Here is a 24808-nt window from a genome sequence, read left to right on the forward strand (position 1 = left end):
TCGTAAGAATTAATCCAATTTAACAATATTTAGTGTCTATGTCATCAGTGTATCACCCGTAACGGAGGACATCTGTCTAATAACGTCCACGGCTGAACAGGGAATGGTATACTTACTGCAACTTATATGTTGATTTTGGGCTGCTCCACACAAAAATCTCCAATGTATTTCCAGTAATATATCAAAAATAAACTGCGATTTTAGGTTTTTTATTCGATTTTCTCATATCCTGTGGTAGATTTTCCTGTGAAAACAAAAATAAGAAGACAGGTTTTTAAAATGCCTTTGTGTATTCAGATAGGATAATGTCAGGTTCACCTCTTTAGAAATATTGTCAACATTTATTCTAGCACGAGAAAAAACAGATTGTGAATAATTTGATTCTGACTTTTATAATGCGGAGCTTTTGTGACGGATACGAACGTTATGTAATTAGTTTGTGAGAATAACGTCATCAGAAAAGACTATGTTCTTACGCAAGGTAATGAAGTTACAATACCTGCTACCAAGAGCATGAACAACGAATTTTAAAACGACCATAATTAGCTATTTACTTTCAAAGACCTTATTCAAGTAAGAAAAATAAACATTTTTGCATTAGATTGTGTGGTGGTAGTAATTATATATATTTCTACAAAAACACTCTTTGCTCCGTCTACTCGTAGAAAAATGTCAACGATTTTCTTACTTTTTTAAAAGGAATATAACATTGATGAACTTTTTAAAACAAGATTGAGAAAACACGTTCAGATGAAATGTCAAATATTATTTACCTCCCAATCATAGGAACTGGCTCTGTCAATATCGCCCCATGTGAGGTTGTTAGCTCGACAAAGAGATGTAGACTTAGAGGGACGAACCTTCATAAGGACCCTATGACTATCACCTGTGCTGTCACTGCTTTCCCCACTACTGCTGCCCTCAGGCACGTGAAATGTTTTTAATACGTCATTCTGAAAGGCTCGCCGCTCCTCGTAATTATTGAATGAATTTCCGTAAGGAATAACAGACGTGTTTATATGTATCTCATCATTTCCTTCTTTGGAAATGTCAGAAAAACCGTAATGCATCTTATCGTCCGATAAAGGATTTTCTCGAATGTTCGCTGGTATATCCGTATTTGGTATCTTTTTAATGTCGCCATTCACTTTTACATCGTTGATATTTGGATCTGAGATGGGTTTACCAGACTTAAATGTCAGTCCTTTGGGATCCAATCCGTTTTCTTTTTTCACTTTCGTCAGTTTTTCATTTGTGAAGGCCATTTTCCTGTTACGAGAAACAACAATATCAAGAATATGAATAAATGTAATATTTTACCTAATCGAAATAATATAAGGTAATAATAAAAAAATCATAAACAAAATACAAAGGTGGTTCAAATGTTAATCCATCAAGCAATTCAATTAGTCATTTTCAAAGATCACCGTATAGAATAAGCATATGATAATTATCTAACCATCATGTAATATGCCTGAAAAAAACATTTAGTCATCAATTTCAGCTTTCTTAGTTCCGAAACAAGCGATAGGAACCTTAACATCGTAGGAAAAGTATACACTTAATCTATAACAAGATGTAACTAAAATACAGAAGGTTGATTAAAAAGTAATAAAAGCCTCATTGACCTCATTTGGAAATTTTGAGACGATAACGCGTGTTCAAGATCTTATAACCCCCTAAAAGAAATAAAAATTTGATAGCGAATGTACGTCACTAATTGTTACTTAAAAATGTCAACTCACCATCGAATGATGTAGCCAAACAAAATGACTACGATTATTAAGAGCACTGCAGAAACGGCACCAAATATAACAGCCAGTAGATCAGTGCCTCCTATCGCTAACAGGTTATGTGACATAAGCATGCGACGCGGGAACTTCACCGTTACTAAGGCAACTGTTGACCGTTGTGGGACACCGTCGTCAGCTACTCTGACCACCAATAGGTAACTCTCTTTTATTAGTTCATTTGGTGATGCTGTGATGCTGATGTCTCCTACTGAGTTGATGGTGAATAACCTAACGAATCAGAAACGTTTAATATGCCTCAGTCTTAATTCTATCAAAAATACTAAAATAAAAAGAAAAATATAGGCATATCAACACAATCGTAATTTAACTTAAATGCAGTAAGTATAAAACAAGAGATTTTCACGAGAGCACAAAAATACAAGGATAATATGACAAGGTGTTCCGGAAGGGCATGAACACACCAAGCAAGAAATGACATGTTTCAAAATGAGATCAACAATGGAACCAATGTGCAACCCTGTTTCATACTGAGCTAATATGAATATCTCCTCAAGCCTTATCCAACAACAACATTGTGCGTTATGGTAAGGATAAATACTCACGATGTGTGCGTCCTCAGTTGATACTGCAATCTCGTGTTTGGATCCTTGTCTTGAGCCTTTGAATTTATGAATATCAAAATGGTATAGCGATTTTCTTTTCTAAATATATATTTAACAATGCTCAAAGTTGTGTTGGTTAAGAAATATATAAAAGATTCAATAGTACAACGTGAGGTAATTTTCAGAAGTTATCAATTTGCACTTTGTGGAGACGTGTTGGCGTTCATTAGGCTAAACAGTATCTTCTACATATACAAATAAATGTACGCATTCCCTCAGATTAGGAAGATGGCAAATATTGTGATGTGTAGCAATCTCCGATGGCATACGTTTTTTAGAACATCCCCAATGACGGCACAGGAAGTATGTGTATCAATGTAATGAATGCATTTTCCTGATATAAACAGAACAACATATAACTGTAAAGCATCCACCATTATGAATAAGCCATATATCTTCGAGTGAGATAGAAAAATTGATATTGAAAGAGACAATTCATGTTTGGTATTCCAGTGTTGATTGATGCCAAAACAAGTGTTAAGTGAAATACATTATTGCAAAATCAATATGAAATATAATTAAAACCAAACACCACAGTTAACAATACATTTAATGTTTACCTCAATGGTCGTGATGATTGCGCCCTGAACCCGTTCCGAGAAAACTGTGAATTCTGAATTATCTAACTGTGGTGAGTTATCATTGACGTTCTGTATTCGAATATGTATGGGTGTAGTAGCAATCTGTGAACAGAATTGTAACAACATGCTGATATCTACTATCGCTGGCAATAACTTGTATTGTGTAATAGTGAATGAGATTATAACATCTCACTTGATAACGATCTAACGACACATTTAAAGAATACAAGTAAATACCACACAAGGTTATCTGTATCGATTTCAAATAATTTACATTGTCGAGTGATGGAGTGCATGGGGAAAAGTATACAGTGATCATCGGCTTCATGGTTTAAAATTGGCACTTTGGAATGAGAATATTGTATTCCATACGGAATATAATACTGTATCTACTATAATGACTATAGGTCTGAATCACTCACATGTTTCCCATCCGAAACTTCAAGAGTGAATCGATATTCTTTGTCTAGTTCATCATAGTCCAGCGATCTAGTTAAGAAGATGTTTCCTCTACAAAAAACAATAACAATAACATAAACACCTTATCTGCTATATACTCTCCCTGCTGAGAAAGAGTATCAAAACAAATTAATGATGTACTGTTATGACTGCCCAGTATATAGCTTATTGTAAATAACCCACTGAACACAATTACGTTGTATATCATTATTGTACGTCTTGAGAAAATGCAATTTCATATAGAACAGCAGCGAACTAGGCTACTTTTAATCCGATAGATAATTAGAAATACTTACCTCTGGTCTACGGCGAATTCTGCTATACTTTCCAATATATTGAAGCGCAAAGCACCAGCCTGGCAATAAAGAAAATTCATTGTAACGAGGCAGTAGAGGCAGCGGCCGCTGTTGTCGGTGAAGCAAAAAACGTATACCATTCCGGAACATTTGCTCTTATTCTCCTTGTTCTTTTAACTTTATTGTCCTAGTCTTATTAAATTTGATTTTTGATAATGATAAAGATGACATGCTGACATTTTCTTGTTTTTACTGGTCGATTGTAATTTATAAAGAATTCCTTACATGGTAATCGGTTAAATACAGTCACTGATTTTTCATCATTAGATTTCAGTAACTAATTCTACTGCTTAAATGCTTAAAAAGAAATACTGAAAATACCTAAACGTCAATAGGATGTTTAGTCAAACTTGAATGCGATAACAGTCAGGTCGAATATGCACTCGGATACACTCTCAATGAAGCATACGGCATTTGTATACATCGAGAGAAATAAATAAATAAATAAAATTCATTCGTTCAGTTGTCAGATAGTTAATTCAATAAAAGACCGAGTTTAACTGCAATACAAACATTTATGATTAAATGTTAAGTTTCAATGAAGTTTCAAAGAATGTATGAATATCATTAACTATCATGCTTTGTCCTATGATGCCCTTATGTAAACAAAACAGGACGTTACTACGTCAATGGTATGCTGGTTTTCGATAAGATTATATAATGAGATAAAAGTGTGCCAGCTGACACCTACAAGTTTTTCACAAAACAACATTTTTTGTGGTTCATCTGCCCTCTTGACCTCACTGAGAGAAAGATTGAACCCTACACTCAGTATCATTCATTAGTATTGAATAAAAATGACGTTTTATATCATTTTTCAATGGAAACAATATGGATTTATTTCAAGCGTCTTAGCACACTAGTCACTTACAGGGTTCTTTACTGTGACTGGGACCGTCATGATAGTAGTTCCTGGAGGTTGGCTTTCTGCGATGGTAGTTTCGTACAAACTTTGACGAAACGAAGGACCGTTAGGTAAGGTCAGATTCAGCCCCTCCACGTTTATTCCTATAAGAGCTATGCCATATCGAAGAGGGTTGTCGATCTGGGTTGCCTAGCAACAAGATTAAATAACATAATATTATGGAAACACCAATATTTGAATAAATGTCCACCTTATATGATTTTTTTAAACATGTATCTGACTTTTGAATATGGATTACGATAGTTTTGTCCAGAGCTGTTGTCAAAATTATATATTCTACCTTAAGTAGAGCGGAATATATCGTCTTGGTCAGTTTTGACTCAACAGTTATCGCTCCCGTTGTGGCATTCATCAGGAAACGAGAACTTGGGTCTGTAAATGAAAATGAATATATGTTAAATAAAGACCGGCATCAAAGTGTTGACATTATTTGACTACAACGTATTTCGAGGTTCATGGTAATTTGTTTTAAATTTCATATATCGTATTTCTCTTTGTTAAACTATCTGCCTCTTTGTTGTGTTTGGCGTCTTCAAACAACAATCGTTAAATTGATAATGGTGTGAATGAATAATATTTCATTTTGTTGTTATCATTCTAATAGCTCCAACCTGGATTATTTTAAAAATCAGCACTAACCGTATATTTGGTAAAAGACCGTTGTGTTGAGCTGGTCTTGGTCCTGTGCTTTTATTGGAGGGCTGACGCTTACAACGGTTCCCTTAAAAATAAATGATACGCCAATATATATGTCAACCTTATGGATAAATAGTTCAACAAAAAGACAACAAAGACAATGTGAACATGTCAATAAAATAAAAAACATTCAAACTAGTTTGCCCTAGTTTTCTTAAATATTCTTTGCTGTTTTTCAACATCATTACAAACCTCAAAAAACAATAGAAAATACTTTTTTTCCTAAAAGTCTTCGTTGACATTTAAATTTGCCACCTACAAAATAAACTAACCTAAGACTTGATAGGAATGAAAATCATTTCCAGCCATTCACATCTTAGAGCAAACAAAACGTAGTTTCTGCTTCATATTTCATATAAGATGTGGATTTGGTAGGAAACAAGATAGATATTTTAAACATTGTTAGAACATTATGGATTGTTTGGAAATGTGTGCATTTGCATTGAGAAATATTGCATAATTCAAGCCGTATCTGCCAATTTGTTACACCCAGTAGACTAATTACAAGCATCAAAACGACGTTCTGCTAATGTCAAGCAATCCCCAGATGACAATTAGTTGGTACCGTTACAGTTTTCATTTTCGTCATGTTACACAACATTAAACGAATGGTTCTTGATTTTTTAAATGAGAATGGGAACTTTAATGACCTATTTTTTCTGCCTTACGACTAAAATAGAAATCTCAACATTTTCCTTTCTAGATATTATTGGAACAACCTTGTAATGATCATCAAGTTGTTACTTGTGAAATTTGCACTTAATTCCAATTTGTGGAATTATTACGTTTATTCAAAATACATCGCAGATTTGTATTCTGCTGAATAGTGATAAATTTAATTCATGAAAAGTATCAGTTGTAGTAGAATAAACAGGTTGGTCAGGTGTCGTAGTGGTGACGCAGACGCCTCTAATCTGAACGTACTGGGTTCGATTCCCCGAAATAACGTGAAACGAAAATGAATGTTGTCTTCATACCCCTCGGGTGCGTTCATTTGGTTTGCAATTGTTGTGAATGAAATGAAGTTTACAATGGTTTGAATTCATTTATATGATCGTAAGATTAAGAAATCAGAAAGATGTTTGCTGCATCATACGTTCTGTAAGTACTGTTTATACTTACCCTTGTTGCATTGATATTGACAGTCCCTGTATAGTAATCTCTGGTGAACTTTGGAATTAAATCATCGGTGTCAATTACACTAATCGTTAAGGTGGTGCTACTACTCATGCTCACTCCACGGACTGGATTATCCTGGATAAAAATAATAATAATTAACTATACCTCATTACTGATACCTATCCTTATATACCAATCAGTTGCAGTTTTAAAGATTTTGAGCGATACTGTCTATTAGCTTACCTAAGGTATACACGGAGCCTGTATTATGTGCATAACAGTAACATAGAAATCAAAAGCTCAGATATATATATCATGATGCCATGTGATGCCGTTTTATATACAATTTATCTGTTGCTTCGACAATTTCAAAAATGCACCAAGAACTCACCATTTGTTTGTATCTTGTTTTTACGACTTGGTATGTTTGCTTTTTGTTTGATTCGCTGGATAGTTTGTAGATACTTTCTTATATATATACGTATCTACATTTATGTTAAGTTTTCAATGAAATCAATCCATAACAGAACGGATGGTTTGAACTTCTTATTAAACACGTAAACTAGTCAACTGCACAGCCTAGACCAGGAAGAACGCAAATATCCCTTCTGTTATATTTGATAAATCATGTATGAGAGTCATTCTTTGTATATAGTTGTTGTGTTTACATGAATTATGAAATATTGTGCTAAAGAAGATTTTGTTGATGGACATTAATCAAAAACTCATTGTTTAATGTTTAGATTTTATATATTTTTTCATTTTCAAACAAATATTAAATTTGACAACATATTAGAAGAAATAAAATAATAAACAAAACAGACGTTTTGTGCTGTGGTGCCTTAATACATTACGGAATCGACAGAATTAGCATAAAAAAAGGAAGCGGAAATACTTGATATCAACTTAAAATCGCATTTGAACACTTGTAGTTGCTCCCGATGAATATGCACTTGATGTATGATTGTAATGCTATTATATTGCCTTACCTTAGCCTCTATAGCTACTGTGATCATGTTAAGTGTCTCGAAATCAAGTGATTTTCTTATTTTTATATCGGGATACAATGGGTACGAAATGTCGAAGTAGTCTGAATACGGGCCAGGGAGGATTCGGTACGATATCTGGTCATTTCCGCCTCCTTTCTGGTCGGCGTCGGTTGCTATGGTGTCCCGGAAAATGATTGTTCCCAACTTAGTGTCCTGAAAACGTGAAATAAATAAGTAAATGAATAAAAAAGAACAATTAAAAGAAATAACGTTGCTAAAACATATTACTAGGATGAGTCTCAATATATTGTTGTTTCGTGTAAGGATTGTTAAAAAAATACAAGAGCGAATATTTCAGCTGTTTCGTCGTGCTATAAGGCTAAGAGTCTAAAATATTTAGATCGAGGAGGCGCAAAAAGAAAGTCAAAGTTGGCCTGCTATAAGGCTAAGAGTCTAAAATGTTTAGATCTAGGAGGCGCATAAAGAAAGTCAAAGTTGACCAAATATCAAGATAACAATGAGAAGGTGAATTATACCCATGATTCAACAAATTTCATAATTTTCTACATTGAATCATAGAGGGAGAACGGCAATATTATTCATATTCTGAACATTGTTACTACTTCTGCGAATAAAAATGTGACATGTTGGTTAGTCTTAAATTTCATTATCTTTAAAGTCATTTGTTAATCAGTTATTAAAATACTTACTTCAGTTACGTTTGTGGAGTAACTGGAACTTGAGAAGATTGGCGGATTGTCGTTTACATCTTCTAGAATAACCCTGACCATCAAGGGGATCTAAAATCACAAAATGTATAGATTAAAGCGACGTCGCCAGAGTGTACCTCTGTTTACAAATAAGAAATTACACTGTATCACTGATATTTCGTCTTTGTCGTGAGTAGAGCTAAATGCATAGGTGTTGAACCCTAGAAAATAAATCCAAATTGTTTGAATTAAATAGCACCCCAGCTGGAGAGGTGCACAAACCCTTAAATTCAAAAGATTTTATTATTTTTAATGCCGAATGATTGCAATGAACATCAAACATCATATACATATTAATTACTTCAATTATAACCGGTCGATTGTTTTGGAACTTTAAAAATTCAATACGACAATAGACTTGTTGTTGCATGTTATTCATTAGGGCAATTATCAATGATAGCAGTAAATGAAGGATTATAATAGTTGATGAAAAAAACCCGCTGAAACAACGATTTATGCTATTGGGACAATCAGTTCTATATAATTAAATAAACTTTATTTATTTTACAACAATTGCGAAGCAAGGTTCTCCAACTTATATAAATCACTCTTGTTGGCTCGGATGGAAGCGCGCGAGGGGTCTTAGTGTGGAAGGAAACCGGAGTACCCGGGGAAAACCCACGTGGTCGGGCAGGTGACCCCATACCTTTTCACCTTTATTCCAGGAATCGAACCCCGGACGGCTAGGTGAAAGACGAGTGCGTTACCACTTGCCACCCGACCACCCAATCAGTTCTATGATATACTATAGAACGCCAAAAAGATATAACTTTCTTTGTGAGGGAAATCCACGCTAAGAAGGCGAAACATTCCTGGGAGGTAGAAATGGTATGATGTAATCTATAAACACGAGGATGTGGCGCCAACGAGTTATGTAATCTACTTAATGACATTTGATTCGATATTGTATAACCATTTTAACCTTTATATGTGTGTAAACAGCAGCGAGCAATGTGATGACTGAAGTGGCCATCACGTAAACCTTGTCATTAATCATCTAAAAACACTCGATTGTGATTACACAAATTGAGTCGCTATGGCTAGATAAAACAATGGAAAGAGACATATGGTAACACATTTACACATCCGTATACAACATCATCGATACCACGTTCTTTTGCTGCGTTTGACATGACGATAAATATTCTTCCATACTCACCGAGGGCGACTCGACTTCTTGTCTGATGCTACAGTCGACCATAAGAATGATTGTGCTGGTTCCCTTGTCTGTGTCAAGTGCCTTCTGCAGTGTGATATTTCGGCTAGATCGATCGAGTAAGAGATAATCGTTTGGTTGTTGGGTAAGATCGACCTCTTCCAGTCCCCCTGATACCTTCAGCCTTCCCAGCACAGAACCTGCAACGCGCAATGTAGACACAAGTATTTGTATCTTTATAAATTTGTATAAATATTTTATCTATATCTTTTTAAGTATTAAGTCATAGCCCAGTGTATGCTTCCATTGCAGAAGATCCGAGGCGCCAGTAAAAATGATACATGTATTCAATCCAATGGTATAAAAAGCAAACAAAGGGGCAAATATTCAATACAAGGTCCCCCCCCCCACACACACACAATAGGAAAAAGGTTGGTCACGTTACCTACCTACAGGTGTATCCTCGGGGACATCTGTTATAAAGCTTTCGTATCCTGTCAGTGGGATGGAACACGGATCTGAAACATTAACAAGTTATGGAATGCCACATCAGCATTTGCTTAAAAAAATGTTCATAAATTTGTATTATCGGTATATGCATCATATATGCATACGCAGATCGAAAATATGTGGCCATCATTTCTTCAAGTGAATAGAATATCTAGTTTTTTCCCCCGATGATTTCCCGTTGAACCATTAATCATTTTCTTACAACCATTTATATCAACATTCATACAAGACTTACAGACGTTGGGAACAGGAAAAGGCACTATATTTCCAATGATTTCTTACGATTAGAATCTAATAATGTATTGGAATCAAAGTCATGGTATATGATTGTTTTAATACACAAGCATCATCTTACGCCATAATGTAGCTCACTTTGTGGCTAGCAGTGTTTCTTAATCCTATCATTATTTTATTTGGTTTTTTATGTTCTCTCACAGAAAATGCATCGATTATTTTATATCACTACAAACTACAGAAACAAACAGGAACATTAAATCCAGTGTTTCATTTTATGTAGCTTTTCGTCATTTCATTATGTTTTGAAACTAGTTTCATTTGAAACTTAAGACTTTCAAGTCTTTTAATCTAGGCCGGACTTTATATTTTCCATATACAGTGTAAATGTCAGAGAGTATATGAAATGTCAGTTATGGACGGAACGAATGAGTACTGCAGAGATTTTTTTGCTGTATCATCACGAACATGTTTATTTATATTGATTAGAAAAATGTTTCAATATGCCAACCTTATCACGGTTTACACATTAAATCATCAACATACAAGAAATTTCCTTTTAGATGAGACGTTATTGTGGATAAGGTTATAGCATATAGATGTTATAGGATATGTTAATGCAGTTATCAAAAAGAAATTTAATTCCGTAAATGTTTTTCGTCCATTCAAAATGATAATAATTCTACCGCCTCTATTACGAGCACTTAGCATATATCAAATTCAGCATTGGTTTTAAATGTGTCTATTGTTGAGTATAAGGTGCAACTTGAAACATAGACTTATATTTCTAAATTTAGTGTGTTTTATTGATCATAATGTTGCATCTCATTGCGAACAAAAAAGATACACTGTGTGACGTATTGTGTTTATAAAACATGTATAAGTAATGTTATATCACGCTGAAAAACTGAAGCAAATTTGAAAAGAAAGGACAAGTTGAAAAAGGGAAACCTATCTTTAAAGCTTTGAAAAAAGAAACAGTGGCTTACTCTTTCGAATCATCTGGTCTCTATATAAATCGTCTTTTGTTCATATTTTGCCCAAGTATATTTTGATTTGAATTTGTATCATAACTATGTATTAACATGTTAGTATTTCCTTGTTGTTTTACTATAACTTTTATTGTTTTTGAAAGAAGCAACATCTGTTTATTTTGACACATTGAGCTAAAAAAAAACAACTTAGGAATGTCAACAAAATCTGACCACCCCATTCAAGATTCATGAAAATAGGCAAAAAGTTGGCCCATTGCAAAAATAAAAGGAGAAAAAGATCCGATGTCTTGGAAAGACAAATTTTGTGACAATTGTCAAGTAAAAATGGGTCAATTCCTGTGCGTAATTATCCATTATCGGACATGAAGAAGGGTAGCAGCAACGGCAGATGTAATGAAGAGTATTAAACACATCAAACATTATATATTTGATGAAATTAATCAATCGATGGTATGGTAATGTCGACCATAAATCCTTTAAATCCTTCCTTCATCTTTTACCTGCATATTTTGAAACCCTGTGCAGATCTGTAAGTTTCCAACATCTTGGTTCGAGACAATTTATTGAAACATCAATCCAATGCAACATGTAGATTTGCAAAGGGCTTGTTCAGAATAGAGCTATTTTCAAACTGGATGTCTACAACTCTGAGATAAACTAACAACGCATGGCGTTTAGAAATGCACGTATATGGTGATTATGGGGAAATTTTATAGTCGTCATAATTCCCTCTACTTTCTTTTGTTACATAAAACAACAATATAAAGTACCAACATGTGACCAGAAACATAGCCTGAACTCATATTCAATCCAAATGGGGCAAAATGTGAACAAAACATGCATACACATACCCCTGAAAAAGCATCAATCATTTTTACAATTAGATTCTCGGATATTTCTTTTAACATCCCTCACATTTCTTCGAAAGAACACTCTATTAACTATAGAATGAATGCGTTCCTTCCACTTGCCATGAACTATAATAGTTTGCAGAGTGGAAAATCGAATGTTCTAAGAGGTGCATTTTATCTAGGAAGACTTTCAAAGTATTTAAAATTGATTTTGTCATTATTTTCTCCTCTAGAAAAAAAAAAAAAAACGATATGACCTTAAGACCCCATATGAAAGTGCTAAGAAGACAGAATAAGAATGAATAATGGCTTTTTAAAAACAAAATGAACTAACATGGGTTTGTTCTGAATATTACGATTTAGTGTAAGACGTCGGCATCTGTCAGACAAACTCACAACACAGGATTTCGCAGGTTGATAAAAATGATGGGAAAATTTCACAGTTCTCATAAGGATCTCTTAAGGAACTAGTCTATTTCCTTACACGGAATGAATTTTGACATTATTATCCTACCTGTCGGTTCCATTGTTATTAACAGTGTTCTCATTTGAGAACGTGACATCACGCCAATATTCACATTGCGGTAGTCGTCATGTCAGCAGAAGATGCTTAATATTCCGGAACACTTTGGCCCGTATTCATTAAACCGTTCTCATGCTCAAGCATGAATTTTGTGCTCAATTCTTATGTCTTGTTTAAGTTGAAAATTAATAAATAAGACTGATTTTTCCAAAGATTTAAAACAAAATTGAAAGGACTTCAAGTCAAAGTTATCTTCAGTGTTTATATTTGACATTTGTATTATTTCATATCATTTAGGCGAATTATAAAAAAAAGTCTGCATTATCACAAAATCTATGCTTGAGCATGAGAATGGTTTCACGAATACGGGCCCTGGTCTTATTGTCCTTGTTTTTTCCAGAATGTTCATAACACGTTTTGTTTATATTAAGTGCTAGATTTATATAATCTGATCTTTGTTTACGACTCTGTTGACATGTTTGTATATTTTCCCAGAAAAATTATCTCCATATAAATATCGATATTTAAATTTAGATTATAATTTTGAATATCATCAAAATTAAACCAACCAATCTATGTTAAAAGTAAACTGTAAATCTGAGCAAATGGCTCAGGAGGCATAAATAAGAACTGAAGTTGTAAGGACCCGTACATGTTCATGAAATATGTATATGATAGGTCGGTGAGAAACTTATCATGTCCAAATGCAGGAAAATGTTAAGCATATGCAAATATGCAGGCGATTCTATCTAGTATTTACAATTTGTTGTACGTTATGAAACTTGAATTACTTAAGGAGTATATCTCATGTTCGTAGAACTCTCGTTTATTGGTTTTTATCTTCTCATCACGAAGGATAGAATTGTACCTGGTCCCGGTATTAAATCTAATGATATTGAATTTCAATTTGTGATGTTCAACACTGCAATTTCGACAATAAAACATGATTAGATATCATTGGTATGTTTATGTTGGCTTTGATAATACATGCATTTGTAAGAAATGTGTGGCTTTTTTCATGCTGTGATTATTCAGAAATATATTACAGGATAACGAAAATATCACATATCCATGTTCTCCTTGTTCTCTAAATCTCAAAATAGAACTGAAAGCGTAATTTTTTAAGACATGTATGATTTGGATATTATTATTTAGAAAGTTTTGGATATATTTTGAAGAGTTTCGCGTTGATTTTGAAGGATAAGTTATATATTAAAACGTGCAACGAAATGTTGCAAATAGTTGCATGCTCTGAAAGTACTGCCAGACATATCTTCAATTTTGCTTTGTCAGCAGAAAACGGTTGGCTTGCAAGGCGATTCTTCTTGGAGGAATTTGTAATTGGAAAATCATAGCTATTATGCTGTAGTAATATCATTTAATAGCTAATCATATGCAAACTTGCATAAAGTGAGTCTTGAAAATAATGCACAATTTGCATTGCAGCTTAAGTTCAATATTTCTGACGATCGGTAACATTGCAGTTTGTATTGAACAGATACAATTTGAACATAACATTGAAGACTTTTTTTAGGCTGTGTTTAATAAAGTTTTTCGTAAGATCAGCGTGTTTCCCTTTGTATGTTTTTTTTTCTTAATTAAGGACAGATCCATACAGTGAGGTTGCATTGAAATTTGCTGAAGTCCCTGTAGGATACTGCAAGATGTCAGCACGTTTTATCACGTGTTATGCATCAGCACGCGATCAGTTGTGGTGAGATAAACGAATACACGAGCGATTTTACCGTTTAAAGTGCAATTTTTAACCTTAAGATTAATAACATTACTTCATTTACCGTCACCTGCCGACAGTCGCCTTTGCAGGTTGTCCGCAAGACATGTAATTCACACTATGATTCCCTTGAGGATGAAGTTGACTATAACAAAAATGTTATTTTTTTTTATCGAAATAAAAGCTATCCTATCATATATCAAGTTTAAGGTGTTCGCTAAACCATTCGTAGGTGCGAGTGGAGAATGAAAACTAAATGACAATAAAACGCAAAGTGACACAGCATCAAGATCAGAAAATTGATCTGAGTACAAAGTAGAAGAACCATCGCCAAGAAAAAACATCACGCTTTGGATTCTCTCAAATCCCGTAAAGCAACACTAAACTTACTATTAGCCATAAGTTCAGAATTACACAAGCTTAAAGTCAAGGCGTCCGTGATGCTGCGTTTACAAATATATGTATATATTCAACGATAATGTCAGCAATGAATTCCTAGATCTGGCTACACCCTTAACTATGCATTTTACTATCAGGGTAACTGTATTTATTCACGAGGAAACACCACTCATTCTTAATGTTAAAACAATGAGAACAATACCATGGCAATTCGTTGGTATGTTTAATAAACAGATGGGATTCGTTACTCTTGCGAGAACAAGATAAAATTGTAAATTCAGAATGAATGACTTGTTTTACAAATCGTATTATGTAAGATAAACGAATGGAGGAATCGTTACATCGAAAATCAAAACATCGATTGAAGCAAAATTCAACTTCATCGAGGCCTTTTTTTAATAAAAACATCTTTACCGATATTTTTATAATTACACATGGATGTCATTTATAACTGATACTCAAGAAGGATTTAAACAAATTTGCTCATATATCAGAAGCAGGACACTCAGACAGAGCTGTGTAATGAATTAGTAATGAAGTGTCTACGAATAGAGAATCTTATCTAGATTCTTTATAAAATTAGAACAGAAACAAGTTTTCTACCACAACCAGTAATCATATCCAATGTATTTCCGTCACCTTGATTTTATTTTTTCAATGCAGATTTCGAATATTGTGGAGGCGAATCAAAAACTGAATTTCAATACATTATACGGGTTTTTGTCCTTCTTGGGGCTCGTCGGTGATACAAATGGAAGGAAATGATCCCAATAACTTAATTAAGTCCACAATATGTATATATAAGATGATTTTAAAAAAATATCAAGAACAAGTGTATATTCTGAACCAGTTATTATTCGTATGAATTTAAATGTGGCATGCAGGTTACACAAACCTTGGGGACCAGAAAACAATGGCAATGTCTACCACTTGTAATCCCGAAGCTTGTACAAAGACACACAAGTGAATATCACCTTGGAATACAAATTCAGGCTGATACACAACAGAGCAAAATAATACCCATTTAACCCCATCATACTGCCGTTTCGTCCGACTAGATTTCGTCAGTGATGCCAGGACCATAATTTGTTTTAATGGTTTGATTTGTATTAATTACAATTAATTTTAGAATTTATACTGGTACTAAGAATTGAAGATATTTGTTATTAAATAGATTTATTTAAACTATTAAAACAGGGCAAAGGAATAGCTGATTGCGGAATTTCAAAGTGATAACAGCGGTAATGCATTCCTATGACATTCAGAAACGTTTCTAATACGTGTGCAGTAAGCTCGAGACGAAACATGATATTGTATAATCACAGTGATAATGTCGCAAGTGTTTAAATATCAAATCCGATGGCGACTAATTGATACATATCATATCTTACTGACTGTTGACATAGCATTTAAAGAAATATCACCTCCTTTTTTTCATTTCTGATCACCAATATCTCTTTAAGGAACATATACTAATTGTAACAAAAATAAGACATATTTCAGATATTGTTAATAGAATGTTATGGAAAATATATATTAATCTTCAATTCCAAAAAATGTAAAGTTCAGGTGAACATAACAGAACTTTATGTTGTATCATTACCTAGAAAATTGTTTTTATACTAGACAAATTGGATTTAGGTAATTTGGCCATGGATTATAAAGGGATTCATCTCCCCTAACAATCAGGCAGCTAGTTTAGAATGCCATTACGAATCCCATACAATTTTGATGATTTTTAACGACCTCCCTCATCACCAATGACATCTCATAACGCACTATAATCACTGGAGACTGGATATAAATTCTGTAAAAGATAGAGAGGAAAGCGTCTCCAGGACAGACGGTTCACCAGGTCCAACACAGTTTCATAATACAAGCATACCGATGTCATTTAATCCCTTTTTTCACTTACGGTAGTAATTTAAAATGAATTTAGTGTTAAAGTCATTTAGTCTGCTATTATGTCAATTGCAATGACAAAATTAACCACCAGCATGGACATGATTAGATTAAAATGATTCGAAATAGCACAGAAAATATAACAACGTTTCCACGATGAGCGAAATTCAGAAAGTAGACAGAAACTATTGCAAACTGTTAGAAACAGAACATGAACTAAAACACTTACTTGACTGATGCACAAAGTTGTGTAACACTGTCGAGGTGTTTTGTCATGCTAATGCTTGATAACATTAATTACAATATTGTCTATTTTTTTTCAATAAATGTTGTTGAATATTTCGTATCGGAAACTAATATTTCGGATATCATTTAACACTATGATAAAATTGGAACATTAAACCGATCGTGTCTGACTGCTATGATATAGCATTCATAAGCCACATTGTTGACAGGCAGCAAAATCAATACCGTCATGTCAGGAGACTGATAGAGCACTGAAAAGATCGCCCCAGACCTTCTGACTTGATATGAAAACGCAAACTGATCAAATGTTACGTTGTACTAATCAAAGGCCAGTTACCAAAGGATGACACTCATATCAATAACACAACATGTTTACAATTATGATTTTGTCAGATAAAAGACGATATTGATTCATTTTGTCATGTAGACGTGGTCATTAAGTAAGCATTGATGGAAACAGAATCGACACTAGAGCTAATATACACAAAGGATAGTAGCATAACTGAAGAATCCCGCAAGGATACTCGCTCTATATCTATATTAAAATGTGCTATTAACTTGTGTGTGTTTTGTACAATATGCGAGATTGCAGATAGTGGCAGACACCTGTGATGGATTTGAAGTCCTCGAGGTCTTCCGTAACCTGCATATCACGTTTTAAATCATACGAGAAGTTGCACGGTTCAGAGAGAATATACATCCATACTTATAAAAAATTATCAGATACATCGATATCATGAAAATCATTGAGTTATGGAGGTTTTGTATCTTTATTTTACAATTATTTTTATTATATTGGATTTTTTTACTCGCCTCCAAGGCTTTAAAAGTGAGGTCCTCCGCATAACTGACGAATCCAAGAAGGACGAAACAGTTGTATGATATATAAGTTTTATTTGCTGTGCACTACTGCATCACAGTCTAAATTCATACTAAAAAGTATTATTCACTTTGCACCTTTATATAGGAACCCCGTTGTATGGTGTCAAATATATACAGCGAACTATGCGAAAGAGTCGCCTTCAGGGAGAGGACCAATTTTGTGTCATGTGATTTTGATAAATAAATAATTTAAAATGTAAGTTTACTTAAGCGAAAGAACTAACACATTTGTATTGTAAACACCATTTCATAACATCTTATTCTTTTGTCTCATATTCTTTTAACAGCTTTGTTGCTGTCCATTTTACAACTCGCATTTACCATGACCCGATAAGCATATAACAATAATGTTCTTCTGAGTGATTTCATTTAAAAATGCATTTCTGTGTGCATTCATTAATCAGTAACGTCAGAGAAAGCGATTGTTTTTGAGAGTAATCAGACAGCAATTCATTGTAAGATAATTCAGAGGGAAAAATATATCGAAATGACATTTTTATTTAAACGTAAATTTCTTTCTGATTTGCTTAATCGATTTATAAGTATATGTTGCTGACTGCAGTTATCGTGTTGTCGTTGAATTGGTACAGCATTCTTTTGTGCCTTTGTGTTTGCTCCTTGTTAGGATGATACATTGTTGGTGCATCATTTTCCCATCTTATTCAGTTCCTTATTTCCACGAACATTAAAAGTCACTTACGAATAATGAAATGATTTTGAATGGCTGTTACAGAGTTGAATAACTACGGACAGAAAGATGAAAATTTAGAAGAAGCGAGAGAGAAGCAACATATCTAAAAAATTCATAATTGACAGCTATTAAATTTATGTCCAGTAAAAGCATGAAAGAACAGAAAAACGCCATATACATTTTTCATTAAAAACAGTAGGTACCTGTTCAATTGTTTGAGGTTCGGAAACGCCAAATGAAGTCATATGACATCTTTATCAGCAGAATCTTATTCATCGACATAACGGTATATCGACTCTAAAATAGACCAATAGCAACAATATACTATGACTAATACCATGCCAAAGTTGGTGTTGAATTCCAGTACAAATATTTGATAGCATTTCTTCGGGTTCTTTATATAACACGTAAGCCTTGTTGTCGGAGAAATTAGCCAGATTGTGCCAGGACATTGTAAAACATCGGGGAAAAACATTTCCGTGTGATGTATATGCCTGTAGTAATGTTGCTCATTAATAAAGGTAACCTTGACCTTGACCCTACGACCCTGAAACTCGAATTTTCGTAGACATGATGATATGTTTGAGGTCAGGTCAAATTCCCATGAGTCAATCAAGCCACTTGAAAGATGACAAGAATGACAATAGACATGTGAAGGTGATCTTGACCTTACAACCACTAATCTGAAGCTGCTACCATTCTTCTGCGATATTGTGGTTCGTTATCAGCATGTTAAGCTTGATCAACATCCCTCCCTCGGGTAAAGAAGCTGCTGGCGTTACATGCGTGGAGTGACATTCCTATAAGTTATTGCGACCTTATTGGACTAAGATGAGCTTGTTTACTGTCACCGACGAGAGATATCAGGTTTGGTAAATGCATAATGGTTCTACAATGATACATGCTGGCAAGATAAAACATCACTAGTCAGAAAACCTTCAAAGATATTAGAAAAATCCCTGGTCGACCATTACTACAAACACATATCAACTTGCGTAAATATCTAATAACTGCCTTATTACGTCACAACTGATTGAATCCGAACGCTAGTTCGTACTGATAAATTATTTGTCTAGGTTATATAGTACATGCTTACAAACTCAAGCGCCAGTTATTGCTGTCATCTATTTTACGACTCACGAATACATTTTTAATTCCGTGTTTTGTAATTGTCTGACGTATACTGTATGACACTATCTGAGATATAGATATCTTATACGACTGTTTGAAGCTATACTAAAGTACCTAGAACGTAGCGTAGCAATCAAGGGAAGCTTTACAAACATATAGTCAATATTTTTGTCGTTGCCATCCACCCCTGACCTTCTGCGATGAGGTTTACCTGTATAGCAGTTGCGCTTTAAAACCAATATTCCGTTGAAGCGATAAATAAGCATTCACTTTTGTGAGTAAGGCTTTGAATGTTGTTCTTGACTGATATCACAGTACATAGAAAACGAGACTTCTGAAGTACTGTTTGGACGCTCGCCCTGTGGAAGTATTAACGATTGAATTGCCCGTTTGCAGTATAATGTGACCGCATCAGGTGTCATGCCTATAACATTACACGGTAGTGCGGAAGTACAGTCGCATCATCTCTGCAATACGACAAGGGGCTACAGGATCATATCGCAATTCTTCTGAAAACGCACTCCCCTCTTATGTATAAGTAGGTCATTGATAAATGATCATACGACGTTGACCAATGCAACCAAACCAAATGCTCTTCTTTATTACAATAATAAAAGCAATTCGAGACTAGAAATGTATCAAACAGTAAAGTACTAACTAACAAGCTGAAAATAAACACAAACTAAAAAGGACTAGAATCAAAGGTTTTTGGATTTAAAGCGTCAGTATTTCCATTGATAATATCTGCCATGTTTATAAAGGTCAAAACACAAGTTCAAAGCTGTGCGTCACCCTGATAAAGATAGGAAAACAGACATCCGAACGAATATTTTCAATGCAAATTAGGAAACATACTAAGAGTAATCAAATATCGAATTAAGTTGTATTTGAAATGAGAGGCAGAGTTATGACAACAAATACGATCCCACACACATTATTGTAATCTGCGTTCATGTTAGATACCAAAACGCGATGCAAAATCAATGTAGAGAAAGATGATATCGGAATTCTATGCTGTATTAAAATCATCAATAGTTCAATGATATACAGCTAAAACAAACTCCTATATGTGAAGGTCTGGCTTGTATTTCTTTGATTTGTCATTGGATAATCTTACACATTTATCTGCATTCATATCGGGATGATATACTCTCCTCGCCATTACCGTGATCGTGTCGATACCGACCGCGAGCATTGAAGGTGAAAGGCAATGCTTGACGTGAAAGTGGTCGTAAATTGTAAATTTATAATAATGGATGGAATAAAAAGAAAACGTTTCTTTCAATAACACATGATTTAAATTACAATGCAACAATTACTTGTAACAAGTGTCAGTCGGTGCAGACACTAATTTTTAAAGTGAAACGCCTGATTACTACAGCGTATCAAATCTAACTTACTTCCCCTTCTAGTGTGGGGAGCTGTATAAGCATTTGTCATATTTTGAGGTACATACGTGGGTAGAGCTGTATCGTCATTCTCAGACTCATCAGTGACTCTAAGGTCATAAACCTACAACGCGAGTGAGGGAAATAGCAATTAATGGTAAAAAATGTCTATATGATGGACTTTTGATTTCCGAGATTTGTCATACACTGCATGTCCGTTTTTTATTCATCCGAATACTTATAGTAGTACAATTCAGAAAATAAATTTGTACTTAATGTTCTTATCAAGCACCTTATGATTTCGAAACGTATCCAATAATGGTGCTAGGCCACCATCCAATTAGAATTTTTAATATTTCTTCCGATCACTTTTAAAATTGCCTTTTCGCCTCCTAGACTTAAAAACTTAGTCCTTAAGAATCACTGACGAGACCTAGAGGGGTGAAACAACTGTATGATGCAATCCTATTCATTGTTCGACTGCTGTGTCTAATGTTCTGGTTCTCTTGTACAATTTGGACGAAGTGATGCAGTAACATCTACAATTAATTTAGTTTCTTGATTTTCCTATGTGTAATTTTTCATTGATAGATTTTTACGTTTACGTGTCCTAGCTATGGTACAGTGTTTCTTACTTAAGTCGGCTTCCATTACCGAATAGAGATATAGGTAGGTTATCTAATGGTAGCAAGGAGTTACTTAAAATCTGCACACAGTCTGACTGATTTTCCATATTTAAAACCAAAACATTTCATCATGAAAGAGCTTTAGCGTTCCAAAATTGATAAGGGTCGTGCGACTGCTTTTGAAAGGCAGGGTTAGTTGTAAAATCAATATGTAATATGGTATCCATCGTAAGACAATTTGCCGTCTCCTCAATAAACTATGTCATATAGAAAGAATCCCCCCACCCAAAACTGTTTCGTACATATGGCTGCGCATCTACACATTTTTTCGATAATCATTATTTTAAATGATTCCTTGATGATTAGATTGTGCTTCGGGATTATTTTGTAATTACTGAATACATTTTGATTTTTCTTGTCATATCACAGACGCCGTATCCTGATCCAAATCAGTAGCCTGTGTGCCCTCCCCTACTCTTACTCTCTTTAATATTGACCCCAACAATGTGTTATTGTCCTTTGAGGTATATTATTCCATTTCTAAATAAGGGCCTGGGTAAGCTGAGCGACCTTATGTATGATGTTGACGCGCATTCAAACCCTCCTGTCTTGCTTGTCCTACGAATGCTCGTTTTGGGACAATCCGCGACTGCATGGTAGCCAATCAAGTACTGAGGCGCTGTTTTGAGCAGAAAATCACGACAAAACCATAGCAATATGGGGCCTCGCGTTGTTCTTCTACAACGTAAGGTTACGTTGATGGATAAGATAGAGGAAAGACGTGTGATCTCAAGACATGATCCCGATATGTTACTGATGTAAGATTGCCATGGATAACCACAAGAGGTGTTTTCGTAGTTACAAATGGTGATTATCATTACCTTCCTTACTGGAACGGCGGATATTGATTCTGTTCTATAACGATGATTAGCGAGTCGAATGATTTTTGTGGTTGAGAAAAAGAAAGCACATATTTTTCGTACCCGCCTCTTCTCGCTGCCAGAGACGACTTTTTGGAGGAAATCCCGATCTTTAACTAAATATTGGAATGTACAATTTAATTCGCAAGGGAGTACGTGCATTCCATTCGCTCGCATTATCGATCAATTCTGTTTGTCATTTTTTATAGGAGTAATCGTGAATTTGACTGAATTGTCAACAGAGCAGTTTTCAATTAAACTACACTTATTACGTAATTTAAGTTTCTCTTAATTTACTAGAAAACTCCTTTAAAACGCTTTGTTTTTTTATCCAGTTTACTCAGAACAAGCTGCAATTTGTGACAAACACTTCTGTAACCAATTATAAACATGACGTAAACACGTTAAATTTGCTTATGGAAAAATCTGAAATCCCTTGTCTTACTAAGCTGATATTATCAAAAATATCTTCTTGTATAAGAACCGTGGATTTGATGTGATGTGTGATGGATTAATTTGTATAAGGAGGGCTATGAACGTTTTACAGTTTTACCCCCGGAACATATCATCATTAAGTCATTTTATTATTTGAATTCGAAAATTAATTACGGTTATTGTCTTAAAAGCTGATTTTTTAATTCTGAATTTTACTCATTTTTTATCTAAGATAAAACAAATTGAAAAATCATTAAACCGGCTCATTTTCTCTAGATGTCAATGAATCGTTTTGCTAAAAATAGAATTATTTATGTGGTGCATACTTTAAATTCTTTGAGTAAAATTATTCTAAAATTCAGACACGTATTGAACAAGTATATAATATCAACATATTTACTTATTTGGAAATCTAGAGCATTTTCGGTCTCAGTTTCATACTAGGGTCGGTCTCCATAAAGATCTATCTATTAATCTGTATACATTTAACGTTAAACTCTTTGTAACGTTGTCTCTATGTAGATCTTGTATTGGTGTTAAATGCATTTACAAATGTTAGTCGCTTCCTGAGTGTTTTGGAGGAGATGATGTCAACTACGATGTATGCCAATAAAGTAAATACTGTGTGTACATTGTATATAGCGCTATTTCGTTTGAGTGTGATTTAGAAGAATATCCCTTCGAAGTATGAGTTGTTGATTTAGGAACAAAACACTAAATGTTTCCTAATACCAGAATGAAAATTTGAAACGATAAAACATTTGCAGATTTATCTATTAATAGTCTAGTATGTGTTAACGATTGCATTTATCTGTTGCATAACTCGTTGAATATAAGATTTCAATCGATTTTATAATCCAATTGAATAAGAGAAAGGCATGGTGCATCTATATCAGGATTTAATAGAATATTTCTCATGAACATTGATAGCATGGCGTTAGGAATTTCATAAACTCAGTGTATATGTTTATTTATATTGACACTAACTTCTTGCAGCGTTCATAATGATTGTTATTTGACTAAACACCTTGCATCAGTTGTTTGTCCATACTATACCGACACTCTAAGCTTGTTTTAAATCAGAGAAAATCAATATCTATTTGCCTAATACAGGAAAGGCATCAGAAAAAAACACTTTGTGATTTGCAAGTTTAGCATTTTGCATGCATCTCATATCTAAAACATGAAAATCTAAAATCTTCTTTAAGCAAAATGCTATATGACAGAATCTTCATACTTCATACCTAAATTCGAACATTTCCGTACTTCTTACAAAGAATGATCACCTTGGACGACAAAATGTAATACAATAGGATTTTACATGTAAATGTTGTGTGTAAAATGATCTAGAAGTAATTCATTTTAATACATTATTCAATTTCTTCAGTTCTTACCTGTCGTATGCACTGTCTTGAAAATGGAGGCTAGGAGTCCCAGTATAACCATGACAATTTCCATTTCTGATACTTAACCTGTGATTGGATGAAAAGAAAACTAATTAGTACGTTTTGCTCAGATTTATAAATTAACAGCCATGGCCATAAGGACGGCCTCCCTTTGTATGCGAGGCCGTCCTTATGATTGTGGGAAGCTGAGATATGTGCTAGTATGCCTCTTTGTAATAGTATGGAATCGATATCACATTTAAGTATACTGCCAAAGGCACTAAGAAGGAGTGTATATGCTCTGACAATGCTTACAATATGCAAATCAGTTATGACATTACGACAGTTTCAATCGTTAAACAGGAAACGGTAAACACCATAACAATAGACTCTAATTTGTCTTGGTATGGCTTTAGACTTAACCCAAAGCCTATGTCAACTTAAGGCCAACTGTGAGATAGTATAAAATAAAACATGAAAAGGAAAGGTAA

At 34.2% G+C, this 24808-nt stretch overlaps 2 protein-coding genes across 2 annotated transcripts; both read right to left on the minus strand.

The window, feature by feature from the left end:
* Positions 1-181: 181 nt before the first annotated feature.
* LOC132561867 (protocadherin Fat 3-like) lies at positions 182-5742 on the minus strand. The gene is made up of 10 exons (XM_060226575.1): positions 5706-5742; positions 5018-5109; positions 4684-4866; positions 3753-3811; positions 3420-3507; positions 2977-3099; positions 2357-2412; positions 1746-2021; positions 774-1269; positions 182-244 (listed from the first exon to the last, which is right to left on the minus strand). The coding sequence occupies exons 1-10, from the start codon at positions 5740-5742 to the stop codon at positions 182-184; spliced, it is 1473 nt and encodes a 490-aa protein (XP_060082558.1).
* Positions 5743-6495: 753 nt separating this feature from the next.
* Positions 6496-24390, minus strand: LOC132561868 (cadherin-87A-like). The gene is made up of 6 exons (XM_060226576.1): positions 24327-24390; positions 9917-9985; positions 9471-9667; positions 8252-8341; positions 7542-7754; positions 6496-6687 (listed from the first exon to the last, which is right to left on the minus strand). The coding sequence occupies exons 1-6, from the start codon at positions 24388-24390 to the stop codon at positions 6496-6498; spliced, it is 825 nt and encodes a 274-aa protein (XP_060082559.1).
* Between the last annotated feature and the right edge of the window lie 418 nt (positions 24391-24808).

This window comes from Ylistrum balloti, unplaced genomic scaffold (genome assembly GCF_031769215.1).
Source record: "Ylistrum balloti isolate Yb309-2 unplaced genomic scaffold, AGI_CSIRO_Ybal_v1 Utg371294, whole genome shotgun sequence".
Classification (NCBI taxonomy): domain Eukaryota; kingdom Metazoa; phylum Mollusca; class Bivalvia; order Pectinida; family Pectinidae; genus Ylistrum; species Ylistrum balloti.

Excerpts from the sequence above, each read along its gene's own strand:
- LOC132561867 (XM_060226575.1), bottom strand. The coding sequence starts at position 5,742 with ATGGCTGGAAATGATTTTCATTCCTATCAAGTCTTAG. Across the intron at positions 3,812-4,683 it reads CAGTCACAGTAAAGAACCCT|GCTGGTGCTTTGCGCTTCAA; the intron begins GTAAGTGACTAG and ends CTTTATTGCCAG. Across the intron at positions 2,022-2,356 it reads CAACTGAGGACGCACACATC|GTTATTCACCATCAACTCAG; the intron begins GTGAGTATTTAT and ends CTGATTCGTTAG.
- LOC132561868 (XM_060226576.1), bottom strand. The coding sequence starts at position 24,390 with ATGGAAATTGTCATGGTTATACTGGGACTCCTAGCCTCCATTTTCAAG. Across the intron at positions 9,668-9,916 it reads CCCCGAGGATACACCTGTAG|GTTCTGTGCTGGGAAGGCTG; the intron begins GTAGGTAACGTG and ends TGCGCGTTGCAG. Across the intron at positions 7,755-8,251 it reads ACTCCACAAACGTAACTGAA|GACACTAAGTTGGGAACAAT; the intron begins GTAAGTATTTTA and ends TCACGTTTTCAG.